This window comes from Pezoporus wallicus, unplaced genomic scaffold (genome assembly GCF_028554395.1).
Source record: "Pezoporus wallicus isolate ANWC-B61680 ecotype Strahan unplaced genomic scaffold, APGP_CSIRO_Pwel_v1 contig_8717, whole genome shotgun sequence".
In the NCBI taxonomy this organism is placed as follows: Eukaryota; Metazoa; Chordata; class Aves; order Psittaciformes; family Psittacidae; genus Pezoporus; species Pezoporus wallicus.
This window is the reverse complement of record NW_026640825.1, coordinates 107737-125654: the sequence shown is the minus strand read 5'-3', so window position 1 is coordinate 125654 and position 17918 is coordinate 107737. Positions and strand designations below refer to the sequence as shown.

General features: G+C 54.9%; 1 protein-coding gene across 4 annotated transcripts in view; it reads left to right on the top strand.

Annotated features, from left to right (window-relative positions):
* The window catches only part of PEBP4 (phosphatidylethanolamine binding protein 4), a 71088-nt gene that overhangs the window by 17784 nt on the left and 35386 nt on the right, over positions 1-17918 (top strand). For all 4 annotated transcript variants that reach the window (XM_057420851.1, XM_057420852.1, XM_057420850.1 and 1 more), the window contains exon 5: positions 16796-16894. In XM_057420851.1, the coding sequence (XP_057276834.1) occupies positions 16796-16894 (99 nt within the window). The remainder of the gene's footprint in view (positions 1-16795; positions 16895-17918) is intronic.

Genomic DNA, 17918 nt, shown 5'->3' with positions numbered 1-17918 from the left:
ATTGAAATAATTTTCTGCTTTCTCCCTGTATGTGGGGTACCGGAGCTCTCCTTCCCCCCAGTCCCTCTTTCTGGCCTGACGTGTTGATTTCTCATCCCAAGTGATGGTTTCAGTACTGGCAATCCCAACTCCTTCCTTTTCCCCCTTTTCCCTGTTGTGTGATGGTTGAAGTGCTGCTGTTTCCCTTGGGCTGCCTGTCAGCAAATAATCAATCAGATATTCTATGCTATACAGGATTAGTTTGCATCCAGGGGGGCTCCCTTGCTGTGGGGAGTGATGCATAGTGGGGGTACCACAAGGCCCCAGCCAGTTCAAGGGCTTTTTGTGGCCCTTTCACCCTCGGTTGGCACTGCATGAGCAGCAGCTCATCCCCCGGGAGCAAACCCTTCCCTGTGCAGCAGCTTGTGCCCGGGCTCCCTTCTCCCCCTGGGGCGCAATGAGCTTGCAGGGAGGTCCATGGCTGGCAGGTCCCGGGGCAATGGATGCGCTTGTGGCCATGGAGGGTTTCCTGGGGGCAGAGGGAGCTCTCTGCTCGTGGCTCCGCTGCTTCCCGTGCTCCTTGCTGGGGCTGAGATCCGTACACAGAACTTCTCCCTTTCATGTTCCCCTGCCTGTCTCTTAAGCGATCATTTGATCTCGGCATCTCCACGAGGCGGTTCGCAGCCTGATCAGCACTCATGGGAGGGGAGGATTAAGCAGGGGATCAAAGCGGCTGCGTCGCGTGCTGTGGCTCGGGGCTCAAAGCAGGGGTGGCCGCGGGGGTGATGGATACCAGGGTGGCATCAGGGGACACAGGGCACGCTCGGGACAACAGCAGCACGCTTCCGCCTCATATCCTTGCACCAGGCCTGGGGTGGGTGCACTGATGGGCTTGTAGCTGTCTCCGGAGGTTTTCCCACGTTTAAGAATGCTCAGGCTGCCGTGCTTCCCTTCCCGCACGGAGCCCATGTAGGTGTGACAGGAATTCCCTCATTAAACAAATATTGGGAGAGTGGGAGGCAGCAGCGGTGCTGAGCCCCACTGCGATGCTGCAGCCCCCAAAGTGCTGCCCCCCCCCAGCATGAATCAGGGGCTGGGGGCACAACATCTGCAAAAGCAGAGCTTGTCTGTACCAATCCTCTTGTCATCCCTGCCCCACGGCATGGGTACAGATGCTCTCTGGGGGTGATGAGGCAGGGTGGGAGCGAGGGGCAGGCACCACGGGTCCGGATTTGGGTGCTGCTCAGGGCTTTGCAGCTCCGTGGCTGCTGGGTTTCATCCCATCCCTCCAGGAGCCGCTGCTCCCGGGAGAGCTCCCTCCATGGATTTGCCAGATTTCTTCCAGCTGGAGTGGAAAGCCTGGGAATTTGGGTGGGAATGCGGCCGCAAGGAGAAGCAGGGCTCTTGGCATCCGGGAAGCAGATGGGTTTGGCTGGGGTCGCTGCCTGCTCCTGGCCACCTCTGGGCTTGCTGGAGTGATGCTAGAGCCTCTCCTGGACCATCCACGGGATGAGCCAGCCCGGGCTCGGCTGCCAGCAGAGGGGAGACCAGAGCCCTGCCAACCTGGCACCTTTCCCTATTGGAAAGGGAAGGGAGGCTTGGAAAACAGTGCTTTGGGAACCTTCTCTTGCTGGAATGTCACCACAGGTGCCACTTGCTGCCTGCGTGCTGAGCTCAGGGAGATGCTCCTAGAGAGCATCGCGTGCGAAGTCACTCCATACCCTGCAGTGACCATGGCCTTCACACACTTGGTTTTCCCAGCAAAGAGCCTGTAATTGGGAGAGGAATGCCTGAAGGTGGGTAAGGGAGGGAGATTCCTATGGCACCCCTGCCCAAGCCATGCAACCCTCCAATGGATGCCATTATCCCAGGAAATACCTTTATCAAAGCTCAGCCTTGAGTCTTTCCATTACCTGGGTAATTTTCATTATCAGGGTATAAATTGCACAGGCACTTAAGGGCTGTTCCCAGCACAGGCCTGAGGCCACAAGGAAGGGCTTGTGGCCGGGGTGGTGGGCAAATGTTTTTTCCTCCCTCGTGCCCATCTCCTTTGCACACACACTGGTATGTAGAAACGTGCAATTAAGATGCCACCACAAACACACACACACAAAACCCCTGTGGCAGCCTCCAAACAGTGAATTAAATGAGGATGAAAGGCAAACGCTAGCTCTGGCAAAACCCTAGGAAAGGAGCCATCAGCTCTCCGCATCGTCCTGGGATTTCAAGCCACGCCAATGGAATTTGGCCGCTTCATTTCATTCCCTGTCAATCAGCGTCGCTGCTGCTGATGCTTCCTCCTCTTTTTATATCCCCCATCTCTTTTGGCGGTGCCCAGAGCTCAGTTGTATCCCAGCCAGGCAGCCCTCATCACCAAGCGATTAAATCATCGTACAGGGAAGGGAAAAAACCCAGGAGAGACGTCTCTTCTCAGACATAATAGTAAAAAGGGGGTGGCGGGGGGATGCCGGCTCCGGCTCTATTTCTGCTCTGATGTGTCCTGGCGCTGCCGGCGCGTTCCATGCTGCGCGATGCCGAGTTGGTGTTCACCCGCTGTGCGTGGCACAGGGGCTCCTGCGCTGTGCTGGGCTCCTGCAGCATCCCAAAGCTTGCAGCCCCGTGGACTGGCTCAGTTTTGGTGCTGGACCCTGCCCTGCTGCAGCTTTGCCAGGCTTCTGCTTGGAGCAACTGGGATTTGTGAATGTGGAACACTGTGTCTGGTACCTGAGCATCCCGGCCTCTGAGCATCCTGGCTTCCAATCATCCTAACCTCTGAGCATCCTCAGCATCTTGGCCTCAGCATCCTGGCCTCCAAGCATCCCTGCTTCTGAGCATCCCTGCCTCCAATCATCCCAGCCCCTGAGCACCCCTGCCCCATGCCTTTCACGAGTGCAGCACTCTAAAATCTAGTGCTTTAATAACGGAGCCCTCGGGCTATAAAGGGACCATGGAGAGAGAGGGGGGAATAATTGTGCCATTGAGGGTGATGGGTTCAGAGCGTTTCCTGCCCTGGATTTGGCCGTTCACAGAAGGAAACTGAGCCATGAGGGTAGGGCTGCCTTAATGAAAACGTGCCTAACGGCCTGTGCCTGGGGACCACGCACCGGTGCCTGCTCCTGGACCCCCTTTTTCATAGAGATGCTTGCAGCACCGTCATGGGCCCCGGTCTGGACCAAGCCTTGGCAAGGGCCGTGCTGCTGCATCGGTCCTGGGCTGTTGGATGTCCCCAACAGGTTGCTTTTATTAATTGCAATGGGTTTGCATCTAAATGCAGTGTTCCAGGAAATCCTGCCCTGCTCATGACATCCCTGGGGCTGCTCCCGCTGCCTCTGGAGTAGCCCTGGTGGCAAAGCTGGGCTCAGATCCCAGCTTTTCCCACATGGAAAACAAGAAAGCTCAGGGTGTGAATGCAAACCCCTCCATCCCAGGGGCCTGCTCCCGAGCGGATGCACAGCCACAGTTAGGGGTGATGGGTTTGGGGGGGCCGTTTGCCTGGGAAGGAGCATTAAGCCCCAGTTGTGTGGCTCTTGAGTGGCCGCCGAGCAGGGCAGCCAAGGGCTGGGCCAGCCACTTGCTTTTTCATTTCAGAAATGTCACTGAGTCACCAATGACTCATAATTATAATGGGAGACATTTCCAACCCGGAGCATGACTCCGAGACGTCTTCCAGGGATATTAGAGCTGTTTGTAAAAGCCAGGCCTTGCCCCGGCGCTCTCCCCCGCTCCACGGTTGTTTTGTGTCCCCCCCCTTCTCCTTGCCAAGGTGACAGCCGGGATGCGGCCGCCCCGCCGGGCTGAGGATGCTCGGATGCTCATCCGTGTCCAGGGGGAGCAGGGGGACGCATTAGCGCTCCCCATCAGGTGGCAGGTGTCTATTAAAGTGACTCCCATCACCGCTGCGTCTGGCCTGCCCTTGACTCAGGGCTGTCCCAGCAGACAGCTCCGTGTCCGTGCTGTAACCTCTGTGGCTCCAGGGGTATCAGCAGGCAGAGGGACCGTGGTGCAGCACGGGGTGGGGGTTACTTCTGTGTCTGAGCATCATCTGCGTTATCCCTCACTCTTCCATTGCTTCCTCCTCTTCCCAGCCAGGGAAATTGTGCTTCCCATTCCAGGTGTGATGGGATAGATCCGGTTGGGTCCCTGGGGCATCTTTGAGTGCCAGACAATGGGTGATGCTCCCCATCAGAGCTGCTTTGGCACTTGCCTCTTCCCACGGCTCACCTTAGCAGACAGCCCAGCACTGTGCCTCCAGCCCCAATTCATTAAGCAGGATGGGTATGAATTCAATCAGGGAAGGGTTGGATCCAGTCGGACCAGTTCCGAGCTCCCAGGGTGACTGGTGTGGGTCGGTGCCAGCATCCTCCCCGGTGCGATGCAGGGAGCCGTGTGCTTCCCTCCTTGCTGGAAATACTTTCTCACCAAATAGCATTAAATATTCCTGAGCTGTGAACATCTTGGACTGATTTTATTTTCCATAAATAAACTTGTTGGGAGATATTTGGAGATGGGCCTAAGCTGCAGAGCTTGGACTGGCTCCCAAATCTTGCTGCTGTTTGGGCTCGAGGGGTTGGTTCAGGATTGTTTCGAGCTTTATTTCGGCTTTAAGGGCTTGGGATGAAATTGCTGCCCTCAAACAGGGCTCTCTCAGTGCTTCCCAAAGCTCCTGAGCCCCCCAAACGCTGCTGATGGGTGGAGAGGGGCTCCCAGGTACCCCCTCACTGATGTTTCCTACAGGCTATAGGGTTATATCTATATGCGTTGCTATAGGGGCTGGGGTTTCAGAAGCCAAGAGGCACTTTAACAGGTACCAAGACCCCGTTGCTTGGTCTGGGATCCTCATGCTCGATGTTTTAAGCAGCTGCCTGCACCAGCAGTGTGCATTTTTGGGGTGCAAACCCTTCCTTGCCCAACCACTGCTGGTTGGTGATGTCTCTGGTCCGTCTCCTTGCTGGAAGTGGAGTTATTTTCCAGCTTGGGCAAAGGAAAAGGGGTTAAAAACAGAAAAATCAGTCCTGTCTATGGCTTTTTCAATGGGGATGTGAAGAGGAGAGCAGTGAGGATGTGTCTGCAAACCTGCTCCGTGCACGGCGCGTCCCGGGAAGGCCAAATCCATGGGGCTTGGAAGCGCAGGGTGAATCCTCTTCCCTTCCCGGAGGGGCTGAGCGCTTTCTGCTTGTCTCACATGTGCCTGATTCATGATGACAAGGACAGGGCTGCTCTTTTGGTGCGCTCCTCGTGCTCCCTCAGCATTCCCTTCTCATCCAGCTCCCAGGTCTGTGCGGGGCACGGGAAGAGGAGTCAGATCTGACCCCAAACCCTCTCACATCCTCACTCGTTTGCCTTGGCTGCCTTCGGGAACCAGCCCATTTGTAAGAGGCTCCAAGGAAGCTGCCACGGCCACAGCTTCATCCTGACAGCTCCCATGGGGAAGGTGCAGGGGCTGCCGGCGCTCCCGGTGCCGTTCCCGGCTATTCCCTAGGCAGGATTTGGCCTTTGCTGTGTCAGCTCCTACAGCTCCATGCAGGGCAATGGGTTTTCACCTGGGATGCGGGCTCCTGAATTTGCTGGTGGTTTGCATGGACGCAGAGTGAAGGGATGTTGCTGATCTTCCATCGGTGCCGTGGGCTCAGCGACAGCATCCCTGTGTGGGGCACACCCAAGGCCTTGGGATTGCTTTGTGATTTGGCTCCATGGCTCAGTTCTGGGCCAATTCTGGACAATTCCGCTCCCCCCCTCCCCAAATTTAGACATTTTATGATGAAATCCCGTAGCAGAGTCCCCTTCCCAAGGAATGTTCCTCCTGAGGGGATCAGAGGCCTCATCCACGAGCGGTTTTGTGTTCAGGGCAAGGATCCCTTGCTGCTTTGTGCAAGGGCAGTGGCTGATCCAGAGGGATCTTGCTCTATCCTGGGAGCTCTTCCAGCCTATTCTAATGCAAATACGCATTAGCTGATAATCTGAATGTTGAGTGGATTATTTCACCCCCAGATGAGCTGCTGTAAGGCAATTTTTCTCTGCTTTTAATGTATAGAACCAAAAAACGCCCTCTGCCACAAAGAAACCCACCTTGGAATTGCGTGTTATCGCCAGGAATCTGTGCAGGAAGCACAGTTCCTCGTACACCCTCAAGCGACTGAAGAAATACGACCCAGTGACATCCTCTAACAGCTTTATCACATATGCACCATAATTGCATCAGCAAACATTTGTATTGCAATTAAAGCACGGAGCCAATAAACCATGAGAAATCAATTAAAAGAGGATCCCGGCTGTGGGAGCAGCATCCCATCCTCCTGCCTGTCCGGATGTGCAACAGGACCCAACCATCCTGCTGCATCCTACCCCAACCCAAAAGTCCACAGCGGGGCTTGGCCCCGCCATGGTGGTGGTGGGCAGGGTGTTGATTTTTCTCTCTCCTTCCCAAATTCCTGAATGCTGGAACATTGCTGCCCGGTGGCATCACATCGTCACTGCCCAGGGCTGCAGATAGGCAGGGGAGGGTGCTCTGGGTGTTGGTGGGATGGGGAACAGAGGCAGCACCCTTGCACCCGCATCATGGTGGGATTCAGGCTTGGTTTTGGACCAGCAAGGAATGGGTAGGATGCTTAAAGCTGCCGGGCTGCCCTCTTGCCATGCCACAAATGGGGATGTGCGGGAATTGTGCTTCATTTAAGGGAGGGTTCAGCCTTTTGGGCTGATCCTGCTGTGGGAATTGAGCCCCGTGAGCTGAGGCTTTGCTTAGCGCTGCTGCTGTGGGATTCTCCATCAAGCATCTTCCCCAAGGCCCTCTTTCACCCCAGGACGGGTTATAACCCCAGGTAACAGGGATTTGGCTGCAAGATGCCAACCCCATCGAGCCCTGCTCCGTCCAGCACACAAAGGGCACTTTACCCACGCAGATGCTTTTCCTTCTGTGTCCTACGTGCTTCAGAAAGGAGCGGATGAAGGCACCAAAACAAACCCTTCCCCGGCACGTGCGGCTGCTTCCCCCGGGAGAGACGGAAAGAGAGACTGAACCGCATGTGACAGATGTTAATCGCATCATTTAATGCACTCCTGGAAGGCACTTGGATACGGGAACCCGTACGGAGGAGAATAGACTATTGTCTCCCGGTGCCGCCGGCGCCCGTGGAGGGATCGATAACCCCTTGATACAACTCACCTGGGGCTTTATACAAAGGTGTAAATCACAGCTCCGATGCTGGGGAGGTTTCTAAGAGATGCACAATGAATACGGCAATTTCAAGACACATGAATTCAAAAGGAAGCCATAAAAATCAGGTCTGTTTTGTCCACAAAGTGCCCTTTGCTCTGGGGAGGATACAGGAATGGGGAAAATAGGGATGGAGGGATCCCGCCTGATTCACACCCGAGCATCCCTGCCCCAAACCCCTTCTGCACAGCCTGAAATAATGAAACCCCATCAATTGGTTGTTATAGGTTAGAGGAGGGCTGTTGGCAGCAGGGAATTGTGTTCCTGAGGCAGAAGCAGCATCCCATGGGCCAGCTCCCTGATTGAATTCCCCCTTGGTGACCCGGAGATGTAATTGCAGCGAAGGGGAGCTGGGGCCGATCGCACCTGCAGTGGAAATCAGCATCTCCATCCATCAGCCAACCTGGGAAGAAATTGAGGCAAGATGACTAAAGGTCCATAAAAGTAGCAAACTTATTGACTAATAGATTTCTTAGTCATGAAGTCCCCGTGCTCCATATGTACCGAAATCAAAGCAATTACGGATTTAAATGAAGCTGGAATCTGTGGTGCAGAAAATGCTTGTTTTAGCGTAAGATTGGCCAGAGGTGAATGACCTGTAAAGCCCCTGGTAATGAAAGCTCTTCACAGCTTGCAGTGTTTCACTGGATGGTAATTGCTGCAGTCTGTGATACAGATCTGGCTGTGTTAATGATGCACTGTTCCTTTTCATAGGACTCATTTAAGCTTCCCATTTTCCCGGGATTTCAAAGCAACAAGGCAGCGTGGAAATTAACACATTACCCTGGACTTGTCGCACTTGGGGTATTGAAAATGTTATTTAAAGCTTTGGACGGGTATCGATTAACAAAGTGATGGGGGCCTTGGGAGAGGGTGGCTGGTGCGTGCTGCAGAGAGGTGCTCCTCGCCCCTGGGTGGGCCGCATCGATGGGATTTGTGTTGTATTTAACGTGACAAGATGGCTGGATTCGAACGAAACATACATTAGCATCAAAAACAAGAGAGAAACTTTGGATGGGAATACAAATCCCATTGACTTCCAAGTGCAAGCCACATCCAAGGGAGACAGTTGGCTTCTCCTCTGAGTTTATTATTAAATATTTGACTAGGGAGGGAAGTTCTGAGCTGAGCATCCTTTCCCTCCTGTTCCTGGCAAGAGCGGTTTGCGTCGCAGGCAGGGTTAGTGCTTGGTCGCTCTGCCAAAGCGGTTTCTGGGTGCAGATCAACAGGTGGTGATGGTGCATCAGGGCCGGGAAAGGAAAGGCCCTGGCTGCACTTTTGGATGCTTGGAACTCGGGAGCAAGCGAATTCAAGCTGCCAGGGGTGACTTGTGTAGATGGATGCGGTGGGTGTGCTGGCGACGGGCAGAGCAGCTCCCGCCACTCCTGAAACGCTTTGATTTCATCCTAAAGAGGGAGCAGAGCTCTTCATCCCTCCCCATCGCTGCGCTTGAGGCGCTGTCCCGCTTCCCAAGGGACTCCAGGATTAATTTCCTTTGGTGACCCTGGGGGCCGCTGCAGCCTGACCCTGCTGTGGGAGGGGAAGCGAGGTCGGAGCGAAGGAGCAGAGGGGACCAGCAGCGGGTGATAAGGAGCTCGGGGCACTGAGGAGTTTGGACAATGCGGAAATGGCATTTCCAGTGAACTCAATCACGGCGCCGGCTCCGGCTGAGGCCGAGCTCCGAGATTCAATTACCGGCCCCGCCGGCGCGGTCCCCGGGGAGCAGCGTGTCACCGGCCCACGCTGCGGCCCCCTGCATGGCCCCGGGGGTGGCCGTGGGTCCCTGCGGCCGGCCGGTGAGCAGGGTCGTGGCTGGCAGCGAGGAGGGGTGGAGGGCTTCAGGAATGCTAAATGGGGATGCTGCGGAGCGCCGGGCGCTCGTAGGAATAAGAGCTTATTCTGCTGTTGTTCCTATAGGGTGTCAAGCCAGGGATTTGCTGTTTAGAGTTAGGGAAACAGAGGTAGTGGTGGGATCTGGTGGCCGTGGAGGGGTGTTGGACCTGCTCAGCATCATCCTGTGTCTCCCTCTCTGCATAGGGACGAGCATCATTCCTAAGAGGAGCACAGAGCAGGGCATGGGGCAGAGCCTGGCAGTTCCCCACATCAGCCGGGCCCATGTCTGCATCCTGGTGAAGGGAGAGATGGGAGAGGGGATGGCGAGGAGCTCAGGAGGCACTGCTCATCCCCAGTGAGCCCCATTTCATCCTTACAAAGCCCATGGGAGCATCTGCTGTGACAATGGCCACCTTGTTAAAGAGGGGAATTGTCAGGTCCCTCGCCATTCCCACAGTCAGGGTCTGTCCTGGTCCTCAAAGCCTCCCACCTCCTTCCCCTTTCTCTGTGGCTGGTGTGGTGGTGGGATTTTGGAATCCTCCTGAGTCGTGGCAGGAAGGTGAGATCGGAGCAGTGGGATAATGCAGTTCTGCTGAAGCTGCCTGTGAAGCCCTTCTTTATAGAGGAAAATCAAATCCAGAAAACAGGACAACTCATCATTTCATTTGCCAGGGTTTCAGTGTCCTCACAGGATTCTCATAGTATTAATTATTAGTTAATTTGTGCTTTGGCAACTCAATGGTGCTGAGCTCTGGTTTAACACAGAGACAGCAATGCTCAGTCTGCTGTTGCATTGCCATCCATCCTGCCCTTCCTCTTGGGTATCCATCTATCTCCCTGTCCCATCTGCCCTTCCTCCCGGGTACCCGTCCCGTCCCATTCAAAGCATCCTGACATCTCCTTGTTGTCCTCCTCCTCCTCCTTTATTCTGTTTTCTTTTCAATCTCTGGCTGCTAGACCCTAAAGCTCAATCTGTTGCATGTGTCTCTGGGTGCTATTTGTCTGTATGGGTGGGAACAGCTGAGTAAAGGGCTGCCAGGATCATCAGCTTGGACTTACAAAGCAGAGGAGCTGGTCCCTCCTGGCTGATCCTGGATACAGGAGCATCCCTGCATCCCATCCCAGTGCAAGCATCTCTCCATCCCTGTGCGAGCATCCCTCTATCCCTGTGTGTGCATCCCTCTATCCCTGTGTGCGCATCTCTCCATCCCTGTGTGCATCCCTCCATCCCTGTGCGCATCCCTCCATCCCTGTGTGCGCATCCCTCCATCCCCCTCCATCCCTGCCAGCTGCAGCCCCACTTCCCCAGATAATGAGAGTGAGTTTAAAAAACTTAAAGCCTCTTCCTGCACGCTGGTGACTGACACAAATGGAGTTCATATTTAATCATCTGTTAACTCGTTGTCTATTATAGCTCTTTAATAGCACCATAGATATTCTTAATGAAGCATGATTTAAGGTATTTACAGCTCTAGGACCGACAGACATCACTCACTGTGTGCAGGTAATGAGGCGTAAAACAGCTCTGGAAGCCATAAAAATGGGAGAGAGAGAGTGAGGAGGGAGCAGCAGCGAGGAGTTGGGAGCGGAATTGTGCCGGGTTTGTTTTAAAATGTTTAGGCATTTAAAGTCATTTCAGCTTTCCCGAGGTGTCTGGGAGCGCAGGGTTCAGCAATTCCCAGTGCTGGTAACCCCTGCTGTGCCGGGAATGGGCTCAGCCTTTGTGCTCCCAGCCGGGACAGTGGCCACGGCCGCTCCTCCCCTTGCATGGATGGGAGGAAGTGGTACAAACCCCTTCGAGGGTCCCCAAGGGCCGTGTGGGTGCATGAGCTCTTCCAGACGTGATGCCCCACAGCAAAACCTGGCGGTTTTGGGGTGCATTTACCCTGCTGGTTGCTTTGCCCACTCAGTGGGGGACCGATGACCCCTTTCCTTTGCCCGTTTCCAAACGCCACCCTGTCCATCCTGTTGGGCGTTTACTTGGGAATTTTCTCCCCTTCCCTCCCCCCACCCCAAATAATAAAATGGAAAAAATCCCACCCAAAACCCCAGCCAAGATTTGAAAATAATTTGTGACGGAGGTGCCATCCTGCATCAAAATATTGTGTAGGAAATGTCAAATGTCACCAATCCATGTGTCCCCCCGTGTGACAGTAATTGCCTTGGAAGGCTGAGCTCTGCCACCGCGGCCGCTCGCCGCCGCCTCCTCCTCCTCACTTCCCTCGAGTCCATCCCTGTTCCCTGCGTGCGGAGCAGCGCTGCCGGCCCCGCATCCCCAGCCCAGGGACAAGCACAGCACTCATTAGCTTGTCCCTGAAACTGTGTGTCCAAATGGCAATAAATAGCTCCTGGGATGGGGGGAAGGGGATGAAGCAACAGCTTGGAAGGGATTTGTGGCATTCATTCCCTTTTTGCTGGTTTCTCTTTTGTTTTCTGAGTTTATCTGGCTGGAAGATGGGCAGCGGTGGGGCTGGAATGTGCCACCCCAGTCCCCTGGTGTGCGGTGCTCGTTTGCAGGTGATGATGATGATGATGGTGATCATGATGGTGATGATGTAGATGGACCTCAATTTTGGGAAAGCCAGGGTGTGATCCGCAGTGGGGTCTCTGAGCAAGGAACCTGTTGCTCTTCTCCCTCCCCAAAAGTGATGCAGAACCTCTTGCAAACCTCTGTTTGCAGCATCATGGACCCCTGGGAAAGGTTTATCCCGCTTCCCCACTGGACTGCATGAAGTGTGTGACGCACCCGTTGCAGTTCTGTTGCGAGGTGCCGGTTTATTCTGCTACGGGAGAAAACAAACTTGTCCTTTCATAGCAAACAAACCATTCTCCAAAGCATTCCAAGTCCTTCGTCTGGGAGCAGCCACATGCTTGCTTTAACGACCCGGGATTAATCCCTTCTCATTAGAACATTAGCCTGCATAAATATTTGGCCGGCTTCGCTGCGGGGAGCCCCGGGGGAGAGCCGAGGGATGGGGAGAGCTGCAGAGTGCTGGGAAGTCAATGAAGTTCCCTTTGGCGGTACAGGGATGGGGATGGAGCTGGGTCGAGCCTTCGGGAAGTGCTGCTTGTCCCCTTGGGCAAGTCCTGCGGAGCAGGGTTGATAGTGCTGACCTGTTTGTTTGCGAGGGGACAGGAGTGGAAGCGGCGAGGAGCTGGTTTAAAACAGGCAGGTGAAACCCTGCCGTGCTCAGCAGCAGCCTCCCAACGGCGCAGGAACGGACTCGGCTGCAAACAGTTCTCTGCCTGCTGTTAGCCACCGAGGAAGGAGCTAGAAGCTCTCCTTGGCGAAGCGTCAGCAGCAGAATTGCAAACGATGCGCCCGTTATAGAAACTTTTGAGTACTGGGGACACGCCAAGAAAAGAGCCCAGATTGACTCTGAGCTCTCAGCTGGTGCTCGCAGCGCTTCCACCTCGCAGCAGGAGCAGCGCTGCCTTGACTCTCGCACTGGAGGGGTGCAGGCTGGACACTTGAGCCATCACCCGGGAGAGCCAGGAGGATGCTTCCCAGGATGCTGGGCCCATCCAGGAGCTCCTGCCCCACTCCAGCAGGCTGCTTTGGGTGTGTTTAGATGCGTTGCCACATCCCATCTCTGCACCAAAGGGCCTGGCCAACCTTGGTCCGTATCTTCTCGTGCCATCAGTCACCCTGATTGCAGTGAGATGCTATGGCCTAGCGCAATGAAGAGCTTTGGGCCCAGGGGAGGCAGAGGGACTTCAGGCTCTGATACCATCTTGATCTGTCGATGCTGTGGTTTGCTTCTACAGCAGCTCCTACCTTATAGATTCATGGAATGGTTTGGGTTGGAAGGGACCTTAAGGCTCCTCCAGCTCCAACCCCTGCCATGGGCAGGGACCCCTTCCACTGGAGCAGCTTGCTCCAAGCCCCTGTGTCCAACCTGGCCTTGAGCACTGCCAGGGATGGGGCAGCCACAGCTTCTTCTCTTGGCACGTTCTTCAGGAGCTGTAAAGGATGTGGATGGCATTAGGTCAACTGGAGACCTCGCTTATTCCATTGGTGAGGGGATGCTGTTGCCGTGAGCAGTGTAACAGCCCTTGCTCCAGGCAGGAGAAGCAAGGAGCAGTTAGAACAGGGATGGACAAGCTGGGGAGGATCCAATGGACTTCCCAAAACCAACCAAACCCATTTCTATCCTGTGCTGGGGCTTTGCCAGTTTTCCTTAGTTTGGGGATTGAATTCCTAAGGCGAGTGGGACCAGCAAAGCTGGGCACCATCCGGCTTCCCTTCACCACCAGGAGAAAGTGCGTTTCACACAGAGCTCCTCCATGCCCTGCAGCAGGCATGCCAATGGGATGGGGCTTTGCCCTGGCTCCATCCACAGCCAAGTGCGGGCATTCCCGGTAGGACGCAGCCCCACGGCTGCCCCGGCGCTGCCGAAAACGCTGGGGCTGTGCATGTGTGCTGCTTCCATGTGTGCTGGTTTCCAAGGAAACCACTTGCTCTACATGTGTGTCGCTTAACACCCTATTTGCTTTCATTTGGATAAGTCTTTAATTCCTGTGCAGCCCCGGCTCGGAGGGATCTGTGGAGCTGTGTGTGCATCCTCAGCGCACAAATCCCTCTCCTGCCTGCCTGCCTCCTGCAAAGTCCCTGCCTGCTCGGAGCTAGCTTCCTAAACCTGTGCCTAATTGGAATAGCTGCTTCTTCCTGCAGGAATAATGGGATCTATCGCGGCTGCTTCCCTCTAGAAACAATTAGCAGGGAAAACACGACGCGCTGTCATCTGCCACCGGCTCTGCCGCCTTGGCTCCGTTTCGGGTGTTGAAGCAGGGCAGGATGCCTGAGCCCAGCGATGTGGGGTGCAAAGCTGGGGGGGGAGCAATGGATCCAGCTGCAGCACTGACCCCGTGGGGAAGGCAGCAGCTCGTGGGGATGGTTAAAGGTTGGTTGTGAAAGGCCCGGTGAGAGGAATGGCTGGGAGAGCAGGGAATGGGGACCCTTGGAAGGGGGGACCCATGGAAGGGTGACCTATGTGTGAGCCCAGTGGTGACCCCGTTGGTGTGACACTGGTGGGATGCACTGAGTGGAAAGGGTGACGAGTTGTTGGGGGTGCTTTGCTACCCCTCATTTTCAGCTGTCTTCACCCAAAATGGCTTTTCCTTCCCTCTCCCCCTGCAGTGTAAGATGCTGCCTGTATTTTCTGCTCTAAACCCGCTTTCCTCCTTCCCAAAGCTCCCTGGGGCTGCTTCATGCCTGTAAAGCTGAGCAGCTCCCGTGTCACTCCAGGCTGGCTCCTGTTGGAGCCCTGACAGCAGCTAATGCTGTTAGCCTGTGTCGAGGAGGGATTTCAGCATTAAAATACCCCCAGCACTCCGGCTGCTCCATTGCTTGCAAGGCAAAACCAGCCCAAACCCACCCAACCTGCATCTGGGACGTGGGTCTGAGGGTTTGCCTGGGTTTGGGGGTGATTTGGGGCTGATGGGGGAGATCGGTGCAGCTCTGCTGCTCCATGGGATGCGACAGCACCTAAGCACCGGGGGATTAACTCGGGTCGTGGAGGGCTTTGCTATCTTTAGGTGGAAGGGGAAGGATTGTGCCTCTTAGGGTGGCCTGCAGGTGATGAGAGAGGAAAATCCCTTGGTCCTAGCCCGGCGTGGGGGCACTGACCCCAGCTCCCATCCCTGTGGGGGTCTGGCCTCGCCAGCACCTTTCTAGGCCACAATCTGTCCCGCATTGTGAGCCTGCTGTTAACTTCCCTTGCACTCTATTCTCGTGTTTGCTGTTATTTTTTAACACTTCTTTCCCCCCCCCCCTTTTTTTTTTTTTCCCTTTTTCCCCTCTTTTTCGTGCATGAAAGCACTACCCTCTCCCCAGAGCCTGCCTGGAGCGAAGGCATGGTCTGTACAACTGCAATTATTTCCAAGAACAGATGGAGTGAGGAGCAGAAAGTCTGTTAATAGTAATAGAAATGCTACATGTTAACCTGGACAGCACACGATGACAGTCCCATGACTACACGTTCTGTTCCCACCAGCTGGGCTCCCGAGCAGAGACGAGAGCTTCAGAAGCGCCGCGCTCGGCTCCGCACCCTCCCCAAAGTTAGAGCTCAAATTCCTTCACACTTCCAGCGCGGGGATTTGGGGTTGGTTTGGGCTGCTTCCCCCCCTCCCTTCCTCCTCCTCCTCCTTCCCATTAAGCGCCGGCAAGGAATAATGATGGGTTTTATCCGGGATGCTCGCAGGGATGCAGCTGGGAGGAGCGCGGGGAGGGAGGGGGCAGCTCTGCTCCGAGGTCCTCATGCAGTGGCATCCTCACAACCCCTTTTCCATGAGCGCATCACCCCCCTGAAGTGGCAATCATGGAATGGTTTGGGATGGAAGGGACCTTAAAGCTCCAACCCCTGCCACGGCCAGGGGCACCTTCCACTAGAGCAGGGTGTTCCAAGCCCCATCCAGCCTGCCTTTGAGCGCTGGAAGGGATGAAGTGCTGATCCAGGCGGGAATCGGTGCAGCAGGGCAGCAGCTCCCTGCTGGCTGTGCTCCCAGGCAGGGCGCTAGCGTGAGGTTGGGATTTTCTCGGTGGCTGCTGCGAACCCTTTGCTAAATGGGTTGAAATCCTGGTTTTCTGGTTAAACCGGTGCGTGGCGCGGAGGTGGGGGCTGCAGGAGGGGCTGCGCCATGCCCGGCACCGCCGGGCTGCACAGAGAAGGGGCTACAGGGGGTGTGGAGCTCATTGAGCCCCATTTGCTCAACCAGGGCTTGGGAAACGAGGCAATGGGGTTGTCTCAGCCCCTTTCACCAGTCTCGCTGTGAAAATCCCTGCCTGGTGTCACAAGGGACAGGGGGGTTTAGGCACAGAGCCCCGGCTAATTTCAGTGGGAATTGCACGGCTAAATCCTCCAGCCCTTTATGAAACCTCAGCCTCGGGCCGGCTGGAGCGGTGCATGGCACCGCTGGCGAGCTGACAGATGCACCTGGAGGTTTTATTAGGATATAGAGCCCTTAATCTGGGTGCTTGCAGGATAAGCTGGTGCCTGGGGTCCTGCCAAATCCTTTGAGATCAGCAGGTTTTCTATCCACAGCCTCCAGAGGTCACTTCAAACCCAGCTCCATCCTCAAGGGACTGAAATATCCACCTTGTCTCATAGCACTGGTGGCACCTTTGGGGGCTGGACACCCTCAGTGGGGACCTGGCGTGGGCTTTGGGGTCTTAACCAGCATCATCTGGGTGTCCCACTCCCTTTGCCCAATTGCCATTGCCCAGAGAGGTACCTGGGTGCATGATGAGGCAGCGGCTTTGCTTTCTTGCAGCCCCCCTGGAGCATCTTCTGACTAGGTTGGGGTTTGTTAGGTAGAGCTTAATTCCTTGCAACCAACCCCATGGGGACTGGGGTGTCCAGGCTGTCCCCAGCCACCATCCCAGGGCTGGAGCTGCATTTGAACCCTAAAAATAACCCCATTCCCCTCTCCAGGGATCACAGCCCTCGGCAGAAATCCCCTGTGCTGTGGTGCATCACTGCCCTGCGCCTCTGTAGGATGCGGTTAGAGGATGGATGGCAGGGGATGAAGTCCTCTTTGGTGCCTTTTATTTGGAGGTAGCAGAAACCTGCCCTGGTCTTCCTCTGTTTGAAGAGGTTTTGATCATCTTGAATGGGTTTGTGAGCCTTGTGTTTGTTCCCCTGGTGCACGTTCATCGCTCGCCTTCTGACCGTAGCCTCATGGAGTGGTTTATGTTGGAAGGGGCCTTGCTCCCAGGGTGCGTGCTCCCAGTACCACATCCCATGCTCACAGCTCTCTCCTCTCTTGCAGAGCAAGAAGTACGTGCTGATGCTGGTGGACCCCGACGTTCCCAGCCGAGCCAACCCCAGGAGCCGCTTCTGGAGGCACTGGTTGGTCACCGACATCCCAGTGAGTGCCCCCCGCCGGGTCCATGTGTTGGGGTCCCAGCAGCTCGGGGCATTCCCAAGCTCTGGGGTGCGTTGTGTGTGGTTGGTTTCCCATGGGATGCGTGCTCTGTCGGCACGGAGGCATCTTGGTGAGATCCCAAAGGATGAGAAATGTAAATGGTGCTCGGCGTGTAGGTAGGGGAGTGCTTCCTCAGGCTATATAGAGCAAAACTGGTCCAAAAATATTGCTGCTTGGGTTTGTTCCCTCCTTCTTCTTCTTCTTCTAAGGAAATGCTGAAAAAACACTGCTTTGAAAGCTCCCCACCGCCGCTTTGCTCTGCAGACACCGGCGTTTCAACCACCTCTTGCGCCGCTTTGGTTTTGGGGTGGAGAAAAGCAGTTTTGGTGAACGTGGTGCCAGATTTCCCCTTTCTGGGGGGTGAGAAAAGCATTTCCAAGCCGGGGAAGCGAAGAGGGGGGAAATGGGTTTGGGCTGAATTCCTGCTGCATCCCGGTTCTAACATCCCGGTGTCTGGGGGCCAGACAGACAGGATCTCACTGCTTGGCTTCCCGAAAGCTTTTGGAAGCTCAGTTTGTTCCTTGGCTGCTTGCTTTTAGCATTGAAGAGATGAGGTGTTCGAGCCCTGTATCAGTCTAGCGAATAATCTTAGTACTAAAGTCTAATTAAGGTATCAATTAATTTGCAGCGTGCATTTAACAAGAAATATCTCGTCATTCTCCTCTATTATTCTCCAAAATTACTGCTAAGGGCTTTTTGTACGGATACCTTCATTAGGCTTTGTATTGTTAATGGCAATATTCAGCAAATTAAAATTGGATATTAATACTTCCCATGCAGTTCATAATTGGCTGAAAAACATAAAGCATCGGGAAGAATTGCAGAGATTTGTGTACAGGGTCTGGGGGGGTTTATCCCTTAAATCCTTCACAGGAACCTTCTGCATTGCTAACAGCAGGGTCCTGAAAGTCTCTCATTAATTCTAATATTTACTCAATGCAAAGAAGCCCAAGCTCTTGGTTTCCTT